General features: G+C 31.7%; 1 protein-coding gene across 1 annotated transcript in view; it reads left to right on the top strand.

Annotated features, from left to right (window-relative positions):
* The window catches only part of LOC107453137 (projectin protein bent), a 236,219-nt gene that overhangs the window by 193,915 nt on the left and 31,499 nt on the right, over positions 1-10,805 (top strand). The window contains exons 103-112 of the mRNA XM_071185213.1: positions 144-446; positions 1,161-1,272; positions 1,744-1,916; positions 1,991-2,278; positions 4,458-4,623; positions 5,365-5,486; positions 6,793-6,831; positions 8,032-8,097; positions 8,174-8,267; positions 10,070-10,273. Of these exons, the coding sequence (XP_071041314.1) occupies positions 144-446; positions 1,161-1,272; positions 1,744-1,916; positions 1,991-2,278; positions 4,458-4,623; positions 5,365-5,486; positions 6,793-6,831; positions 8,032-8,097; positions 8,174-8,267; positions 10,070-10,273 (1,567 nt within the window). The remainder of the gene's footprint in view (positions 1-143; positions 447-1,160; positions 1,273-1,743; positions 1,917-1,990; positions 2,279-4,457; positions 4,624-5,364; positions 5,487-6,792; positions 6,832-8,031; positions 8,098-8,173; positions 8,268-10,069; positions 10,274-10,805) is intronic.

The raw sequence follows: 10,805 nt of genomic DNA, 5'->3' as shown, positions 1-10,805 counted from the left end.
GAAGATGCTGATGAATATATATATATATTGAATTAATTATTAGATGGATTTATTATGAAATTAAATGTGATATTCAACTAACTTTCTATATATTTAAATATTATTGGTGGCAGCAGGTGTAAATCTGGTTATTTTCTCTTCAGACAAACCTAGTGCGCCTGGAATTCCAGTTGTGACCGAAGTTGGGGGTGATTTTGTGAATCTTTCGTGGGAGAAACCAGAGAGTGATGGTGGCAGCAGAATCCAAGGATACTGGGTCGAGAAGAGGGAGGTTGGTACCCTGGCATGGCAGAGAGTTGGACCCAACCTCTCCATTACCACCCAAGTGAACATCGCCAACCTCATAGAGGACAGGCAATACGAATTCAGGGTGTTCGCTGTGAACGAAGCAGGAATGAGTCCACCCTCTCTCAACTCAACATCAGTCAAGATCACAGATCCAAATGGTATGGCTTACGAGGTTACTTTAGAGGAAAGTTTTATAAAATTTTTATTATTTACTAGACAGCTGAATGGATTTTTGATTTAAAAAAAATGTCTCTATTTTCCTCATAGAGTTCAGATTTTTACCTATTGGCTTAATGGGTCTTGTTTTGAGTTTGATAGTGTCATCACATTTTTAAAGAGTAATAATAAACAGTGCGCATGCATTGCTATGGTGACCGCTGCTATTTGATAATGCTTTTAGAATTCTACATGATAGAAATTTTTTTTTGCTTTTTTTGCTGCCCATTCTAAACAAAACATTAATTTGTAATAACTCGTAACAATAGCTCGTAAGTTAATTATTTTCTTAAATTGCTCCACTTAGTGACAGCAAAGGGTAGTTATCAGGAAAAGATTATAGTTTATCGCAGTTAGTAGCGCCATCTGTAGACGAACTTAGAAACAAAACTCTTTTTAAAAGTCAGTAAGAATAAGTTAATTGATGCCTGAAGAAGAATGCGATTAACTGAATATTTCTATCTCCTTTCGTTTTCAAGTCAGTCTTTGGTAAATTTTAGGATATCCGGACTGAATATTATGGCTACAGCTTATGCATTTTATAATTGATTTTTTTCAATTCTTTAAAATGGTCTTCCCCAAAGTTAACGCTGATTATAAAGAAACATAAATTTGCATTTTATTTTAAATGATATCAATAATTCTTTTCATTATAGCTCCAGTGCCACCAGAGTTTGTGATTCCACTCCGAAATGTGATGGCCGTTGAAAATAAGAGTGCCCAGTTTACATGCAAAGTATCTGGCAATCCAAAACCAACTATTACATGGTAAGCATATTTACTAAACCATATTTATCACACTGTTATCATATTCTTTTGAAAAAAATTTAGTTCTTGTGCTTTCTAAATATTAAAACGGTTTTTTTTTAACGAAGTTACAGAGAACAATACTAAGAGCATGCATCATATACAAATCTTAAAAGTTAAATCAAGTTTTCGACAATGTCTTACTTGCATTACATGAATCTTAACAAGGTTAATAAAATTATCAATGATATTGCACCTAATTTAACTAACCCTTCATAATAAGGATTCACCTTCAAATTTCAATACAGTAAGAACTGTGGGGTCGTATACAAATCTTAAAAAAAGAGGGGAAAAAATGTCTTTATCTTTTAATAGTTTTCTAGTTTCTCTAATCGCATACAAACAAGGAAACATCAGGTTCACAATGAAGTTTAAAACTTAACGTGACTTTGAACAGTTCGGAAATACATTTTTCGACATGTTTTATTTCAGGTACAAAGGAACGCGTGAACTGATGGACGGAGGTAAATACACTATGCTGAAGGACGGTGATTCGTACTCACTGGTTGTCAGTGAGGCTTACGGAGAAGATGCTGATGAATATGCTTGCAGAGCTACCAACAAAGGGGGTTCGCGGACATCAAGAGCCGAGCTTCTCATCAAGAGTAAGAGTTATCCCCGGTTGTATGTTTAAATTACTGTTTTTGCTATCAAAGCTCACAGGATTTATTTTTTGCAGCTGCTCCTCACATCTACGTTCCCCCAAGATTCCGAGAACTGGCCTGCTTCGAAAAAGGCGAGAACGTTACTCTGAAAATTCCATTTACCGGATTTCCAAAACCGAAGATCAAGTGGTCAAAGGATGGTGACGAAATCGAGAGTGGTCACCGTTACGATGTGACTGTGGGTGAGAGACACGCCCTCTTGACCATCAGAGACGTCAACAAATACGACAACGGACCTTACAGAATAGTAGCCGAAAACGAAATGGGAATCGACTCGGCTATTATTAAAGTTCAAATTAATGGTAAGTTGTTGAGACACAAACTCTGTTGGTGTTGACTAAATGACCGGTGGTTGTTGATTAAATGAACACCCTGCTTTACATGAATGGCTGCCTATTTGTCTGGTCTCAAAATCGTGCCACTTTAGCATACAACCTGTGTTTTTGGTGCTCTTTATATTTTCAGTGTATATGTTACTGTGTGTATGACCGAAATGCGTTGTTGTTGATTTTAATCGATGAATGAAGACAATAGAAGAGTAGCTTTGGTAGATGTCAGAAATATATACTACGTCTAGTTAAGTGCCACTGCCCGGTATGCACTACATAGATGTTTTCATAAAGTCAAAAGCCCCGTATGCATTTAACCGGAATTCTGATCATTGACGTTTCTCCTAATCTCTCCTAAGCAGATGTTAAAACATCGAATAAATATAGTTATACCAACTTATAACTGAATATCAAATTGGATGTAACAAATAGTTCGGACATTCACCAAAGCGACTTTGTGATTCTTGACATTCACCGGTGAAAGTCGATATTCCCTTGATTCACGGTAACATATGTATTTATATTTAAATACACTCTAACACTCTACTTCGCAGAGTATCTTTTAATAATTTAAAACACAAAGTCGTCACTTAACCAGACTAGTGGACATGTTAAGAGGGTTATTCTAAAATCAGGAGTCTGTCCAGACATTTTGTGAAAGGTCCGTTTTTCGTGAAATTGTGAAAAAATTACTCACATTCTTTCAACCAGGGTCCGCTTTTATGAATTTGTGCAAATAGGGTCCGTTATTGCAAAAAAAAAACTTTTTCAAGGAGTTTTTAAATTGTAAACACATACAAGATTATGCTCAACACTGTAAAATTATAATTAAAAAAATTAAATTTTAAAAAATAAACAATTGCTGCTTTTAAATTAGGGATGCGACATACAAATATTTGGTATTTAGCCTATAATTCTGAACGCAGAATATTAATTTCGGACGAATAATGGAAGAATCGTCTGACGGAGACAAAACTTAATTCGTTTACATCCATCTTTCTTGTTTTCTGCCCTGGAAAGGGTTTATTCGATTAACAAAATAATAATGAAGATAAACATATTTGTGAAGGGTCCGATTTAAAGAAAAATCATTTTGTGAAGGGTCCGTTTTTAAGTTAAAATATTTTCTGTAGGGTCCGTTTTTATGAAAAGATATTTTGTGAAGGGTCCGTTAACGGACCCAAATTTCTTCTAAGCAGACCCCTGAAAATTGAAACTGTTTTTTTCTAACAAAACAATCTGATAACAAAGCAGTTTTGCGGCCAGCATTTCTACATACTATTGGCTGATTTTTGAGTCTTATATATCTTTGTTTGAAAAATATCTTTGTTTTTGCATAATTTACGTTAAGATAATTTTTTAGCGTTATCCAAATCAGTTCTTATCAATTTAAATATTAATAAAACTAAGTTTTGAAATTTCTAAAAATTTCTAAAACCATACAACTGTACGGTATTAAACTATTTATCCAAAATGACTAGTTGCATAATTTTATGGCTTGAATTATGAGAAGAAAAAATTCCAAAAGTTTGAAAAGCTATCAAACGCTGTTCCCTCAAATTAATAAAGAAACGGCTTTAAATTCTCAATCTATTCGAAATGTACTATGCTGTCAAATGGCATTCAATTAACAAAAATCTCCAAACAACAAAAAAAGAGAAATTCTCGAGAAAAGGTTTTAAAAAAAATCATCTAAAGTCTAAGATGGCGAGTAAGAACAACGGCTTTTAACACACGATAGTGAATATGTATTAAAAGTAAAACTGAAATAACATGATTTTCAAACATCCCACCTGACTATCTACTCTAAATCGAGCAAACGTTACAATGTGAATAAAATAGAGGGAAAAAACACTATAGATAATTATTTCGATAAAAAGTTAGTTTCGATTTTGAAAAGAATTTACTGTCCATCATTTACGAGAATTTCTCCAGGGTTATAGAAAGAGTAAAAAAAATTATCGGGAAGAAAATTAAAGAAATTTCACGATTTTCTTTAATTGCAGCAAAGCAATAAACATACCCATTCGAAATTATCCCGGTAGCCATAGTAACCGCCAGCACGCCAATTTGGAAGAGTTCTCGCGATAGCCAGACAGTATTTACACCCTGATTAAATGGACAGAAGTAATCGATGTTTGTTTTATTGCAGATAAACCGGATCCTCCACGATTCCCGGTTGTGGAGAGCATATGCGACGACTTCGTGACCCTCTCTTGGAAGGCTCCTTTGTGGGATGGCGGAAGTCACGTGAGCAGTTACCTCATTGAAAAACAAGAATGCCCCATGACCAGCTGGATTCGATGTGGAAACACGAGGTAATAACACACTCAAAAGATATATTACGTTATCTTTAAATTAAATATTTTTTTTTGGTTGGTGGCAAAATGCTTTCTAGGATTCTCATTGTGGATTATCTTGCATTGGCTTATCCATTATAAAATAAATCACAATAATTTCTCGAAATACAATTTATCACACAATTCCAAAGATCTGGAATGGAAGTTTTCTCAGTGAAGAAGCCATATTATTTAGTGGTCTTAAAAATTACTTTGCATTTTGGCATTTAAAAATTTTTTATCAGCTTTGAAAGATAAATTTTTATTATGCTTTGTTTCTTAACACTAGATTGCCGAAGGAAGTCATTTTGACAAATTTTTAATTTCGATTAGAAAAACAATGATGTATGCAATTTCTTAAATTTTTGTGACTTTTTGCACAACATATAATTTTTTTATTCTTAATATTTACTAATAACGTATTATATAACTGTAAATAATATACAAAATATTAAAAATTTGTTTGAAACGAATTTCTTTACACATCATTCTTTCACAATCCAGTATTTGACTACTTTTGAGCAATATAGATATATACTAAGTTTCAATCTTTATAGTTTTAATAGCATTACTTTTCTCTTTTTGACGAAGCAAATATTTAAGATTCAAAAATTGAAAATCATAATTCCGTAATTATTTAAAAATTTAGAAAGTTAATTTTTTTAAAAAATATTGTGAAATTCTTCGCACACTATAGCATGAAGTCTTCATTATTTGTAGGTTCACCTATCATACCGTCCAGGGTTTGAATCCGGGTAAGGACTACGTATTCCGAATATATGCTGAAAATGTCTATGGAAGAAGTGACCCCAGTGAACCCACTCAACTGGTCACAACTAAACGTAAGTTATAAACAAAAATACTCTTTTTATATAATACTGACCGTTAAAAGATATTCGAAGGTCAAATCACAGTTCCAATAGTTAAAATAGACAACAAGTAATGACATGTAACAAATAAAAATTAAAGGAATGTGTAACACGGCGAATGCCAAGGCTCACTAATGATTCTACTGATTGATTAGTTCATTAATGATTCGAATGATCATTTCAATGTTCGCTAATGATTCTGTGGAAGGATAATGATCCAATGATCATGATAATGATAATGATCCAATGATCATTAGTGGTAGGTTCGCTAATGATTCTTAGATATGATTGTGGTTCCGGAAAAATCCGGATTTTTCGCTACTCGCGATCCGAAAATTTCCCAAAATCCAAGGTCCAGAAGTTTCAAGAAATTATCGATCACATTTATGTATACAAATTCGAGTTTATTTTATTTAAAAATATTAGAACGGGAATTTATACTCGGCGTCTCTTTCATTTGTAAATATTTTTTCTGGTAGAATAATAAATGTGATTAGAGGTATACTTATACACAATTATTTATTTAAATTATGCCGCATGTAATTCATTTAGAATTTCATGTTTTGAAAGTATCAATGATTTAAATTTATGAAGACATTTATTTTATGAAATGCGTCATTAATGATTTTACTCGAGAAATTTTCAGGATTTTTGAGTTGGGCTCACAATTACCCCTGCCGATTAACTCTCCATCTAATTAGTTAATATCAATATTTACGAAATCATTCACTAACTAAACTGACATTTTCTAAACGTTCACATAAGCTGCAAAAAATGGCCATTCATTTTGCTAATTTCCGATACAGCCGTTTTTGTTAACAAAAAAAACTTTTGTTAACAGCTTTTTTATTTTCCAAAAGAAGGAGTTTCTCTCGCATTCAAATTTGATCTCTTTTCATTGTAAACTAATCAATAACTTTAGGTGTACGCGAGGCATATTTTAAACTTTTTAAAGCACATTTTTTCTTCTTGAATTTGTTGTGTTCCCAATCTAGAAAATACAAACAAATGTCAAAAACTTTTTTAGCAAAAGCAATGAAAACAACCTAAAGAAAAACGTATATTTTATATTTCATTGAGGTTTATAATTATCGAGATGTAGCATTTTAAAATATATCAAGAAAATTGAGAAAGTTCAATTCAAAATTTTTGCAGCACAGCTAACTCAATAAGGGTAAAACATTATTTGAACTTCTTCTGTTAAGTAAAAAGAAAATTTTTTAACTAATTAAAAGATAGTTTTTCTTTAAAAACAATAAAAATATCGCATCTTTTTCAGAGAAAGAAAAAGATCATGCAAGAAGAAAGCATATAATGTGTAAGTAAAGTTTACATTCCTACTTTTTATAATCATTCTCTTTATAATTAAGTACTATTTAGGTTTAAACAAACTATAAATGCGGCCGATTTTTTTTTAATGAATTTTACCGATTGAATTTAATTCTCTTCCATGTTTTAAGTATAAAACATCTGAAAGATGAGGGAAAGACAGTGCAATACATAAAATAACTATTTTAAATAACCTTTTGAATAAAATAACAACTGAAAATCAATTATCTTCAGATATTTTTTTAAATTATAATTTAAAATTATATCCTAATTTTTTCTTACATCACAAGTATCAAAATATAATTTTTGCTCCCTATATTTTTTTAATGAATGATATTACATCTTTTATTATTAGTAATAGTCAGAGTTTTAAAAACCGTAGAACTCTGCTGAAAAAAAATTAGATACATATCGTTCTAAGACTGGCACATTCATTCCATTTTGAATTATTTTTTTATACATCAAGTATGATGATTTATTCTAAATACTTAATGGTTTATCGCCAACAAATGGTCATACAGCTCTGAAGTATTTCTTTTTTTCACGTTATTTTATGTTAGATAGTTTCTTAAAGTATTACCGTTTCTATTGTATTTAGAGCAGTATCAGATCTTTTGTAATTGCCATCTCCTATAAATAAGTGTGGTCTTTGTCTTAGTTACAGACATTGTTGCAAATATTCATTTTATATTGCAAAGTATACCCGTTTTACCCCGCACCTAAAATTACAAAAAAAGCAGTATTTCATTTCTGTCTGAAATAGTAAAGCTTCATTTCAGGCTTCTTTGAGTAAATGTAACTTTAAAGCTCTGTTTCAACAAATTAAAATCGTAAAGAATAGTTTTATTCGTAAGATTCTAAAATTGTGATTTTCATTATCTAAGAGGTATACTTCGTGTGAAACAGCCCAAAGAAAAAAATTATGAATAAAGCACAAAAAATATTTTTACATAAACTTTTCAGTACTTCATTTTTAAGCACTTAAAAAAAGAATAAAAATAAAAAATTCACACTGTTTTAAAGGAATATTCTTACTCTAGAAAAACGCTTACATTGGGGAACTAGATGGAACCTGTTTTTCTTCAAAATGCTATATTTCAAATTTAAATTATTTCAATGCTACCTCATTCATGTATATTTTTCTTTATAAGCAAGTTGTAAATGTTATTTTTTGGTCATTCTTTTACAGTGGATGCCCAAGGACGAAGAATTCGTGGAAAATCGGAAGGAAAAATTAGAAATTACGACCAATTCGGTAAATACTCTAAATTTGTTTACTACATAAAAATAAACAATTGAGTCCTGTGTATTGACTTTCATTCATTTTACAGTGTTTGATGTCTTCGACAAATACATGCCGCAGCCTGTAGACATTAAAACTTCCAGTGTGTATGATAAATATGACATTCTGGAAGAAATTGGAACGTGAGTAAACTGCTTTTTTACTTTATTTAATATAAATCCACTCGTTTTAACTCTTTGATGATTAAACAACGTAATAAGTTGTCTTTCTTTACATTAATTTTTACTTATAATGCATAATTTTATTAGAATAATTCCAGCTCTCCTATGCACTATAATTACATAATCATTTGTACTATTTTCCTATATTAGACAAAACTGCCAGTTGTTTCGTAAAGTACCTATTACTTAAATACTGTCGTACCTTTGCATCAGTAAGAATTTTGATAATGTTTTGACAATCTCAGTTTTGCCGTTGATAGCAGTTTTAGAGGCAGATACCTAGCAGCAAAATAACTTGGGCCAATATTCGTAAATCTTGGCTCCGTAAGGGTTTAAAGGGCCTTTATTTTTCCAATATCGGTCCTATATAGAATTGTCAGATTCACCCAATATTTTATATCCATACTTTAGCCAATATAGGTTCGATATTGGCCAATGTAGGCCCTATATAGGCCATTCTAGGACCAATATTTAAAAAATCTTAACATACTAATATGGGTCCCTCGGTACATGTTCTTATAAGACCCAAATTGAGCCAATTTTTAAACCTACTGGGGCCAAGGTAAAATATTTGTTAGGGATATTAAGAACAGGGTCATTCGTGTGCCAGAACATGATTTAGAAGCCTCAATAATTTCTGAAAGTTAACAAGCTTTCAATACAGAACAAATATAAATATCTATAAGGCAATAGTCTTAGCAATTTTATTTTATGGCTTTGAAGCATGGTGCTTTAGAAAACAGATATTCAAAAACTTTTGGCCTATTAGAAATGAAACAATATTAGAAAAAAAAAACTGACAACAATATAACAGAAAATCAATAAGAGAAAAGTGAAAATGGGTGAAGCACGTACTGAGATTGCCCAAGAGGAAATTAAATGCGTATTTCTCTTTTTTGGGACCCTGATGGCAAGAGAAAAAGAAAGGAAGACTAAGAATTATTTGTTAGAGACAAATGAAGGAGAATTTTGAAAGAGGAAAATTTAAAGGAAGTCATATCCGAAATCATAGACCGGGGAGCATGTAGTAGTAGGCTCGATACTTAATACGCATAACGGCGAGAGGAGCTTAAGTAATACTTTTCTTTCAGTAAAGTTCTAAAGTAGTTATTTTGGTAAAATATTATTTGTTAGTTTCGATTCACGTTGACTCAGGCGTGCAATTCATTTAATATTTTCTAATTCTATGACGACAGTCTATTCCATGTTAATACATTTCATACAAGATCATTATAGAAAAAAAAAAACTGAAATAGACAGCTGATTAAGGTTTGCCAATTGCAAAAATTTTAATTATCCATACCCTTATATAGTAATCAGTAATTTTAAAATGTGTGAGAAAAATATTTAAAATATTCAATAAGATAAGATAGGGCCAAGATAGCCTGGTTGGCAGGGCACTGGGTCCATGTCCAAGCGGACCCGTGTTCGATCCCCGTCGGCCGAAAATTCCCCATGTAGTAAATAGGGACTGATGCACGTTAAATCTGTCGCGTCACAAAGTCCTCCCCGTTCCCAGAACAAAGCAATACCTCTGGGGGTACTGATTCAGGATCTCCCTTGTCTTCTTGATTGGGTTCAAAATTACAAGGCTGCAGAGTTTGAACATTGGTAGTCGTCAACTCAAAATTGGGTCGGCTGTTCAACGACGGTTATAAAATGAAATAAAATAAAATAAGATAAGATAGGATATGTGTTTGATTGAATATATGTTTGTAAAAAAGAATTGCAGCACAATATATCTTTTTCTCTCTTCCGAATAGGGGTGCATTTGGTGTGGTGCACAGGTGCCGAGAGAGGAAAACAGGCAACATATTTGCCGCCAAGTTCATTCCAGTCAACCACCCTCTCGAAAAATCACTCATCAAAAAAGAAATTGACGTCATGAATCATCTTCATCACCCGAAACTCGTCCACCTCCATGATGCGTTCGAAGATGACGATGAGATGGTCCTCATCTATGAATTGTAAGTTTCAATTTTAGTTATACCTCTGAATTTGACCACTCGTCTAAGTAGACCTTTATTATAGGAAACCGAATTTACCCTATATAATTAAATGCCTGAACCTGACCACTTGTCAATCTTGACCCATGAAATAAAGGAAATTTGTCTAAATGTTATTGAATAGAATTCATAATAATTTCACTGAATGGGTAAAATAGTATTAAAGCATTCTGAGACAACTCTAATGGATACCTATTAAAGGCTTTTCTAAGTACGTAATAAAATAACTTTTAAAATGTTGAAATGAATTTTTTAATTATATATATGTTCTTGCGTATTAATATTTTAAGAAACTATTTATAAATTAGTAGCAAGTTTTACCCAAAATATTATTAAAAAGTGTATTATTAATTATTATCGTTTTTTTAAAATAAATAAAAAAATATAATATTAAATTTATGTAAAAATATTTTAATTCTTATGGTGATTAATCTCAGTTCTTAAGATGTAAAGAATTTGCTTAATAAAAACCAGGTTGGTATATATATATATA

The sequence above is a fragment of the Parasteatoda tepidariorum genome, chromosome 9 (assembly GCF_043381705.1).
Source record: "Parasteatoda tepidariorum isolate YZ-2023 chromosome 9, CAS_Ptep_4.0, whole genome shotgun sequence".
Classification (NCBI taxonomy): domain Eukaryota; kingdom Metazoa; phylum Arthropoda; class Arachnida; order Araneae; family Theridiidae; genus Parasteatoda; species Parasteatoda tepidariorum.
Note: the sequence above shows the minus strand (reverse complement) of the source record. Positions and strands in the feature narration are given on the sequence as shown.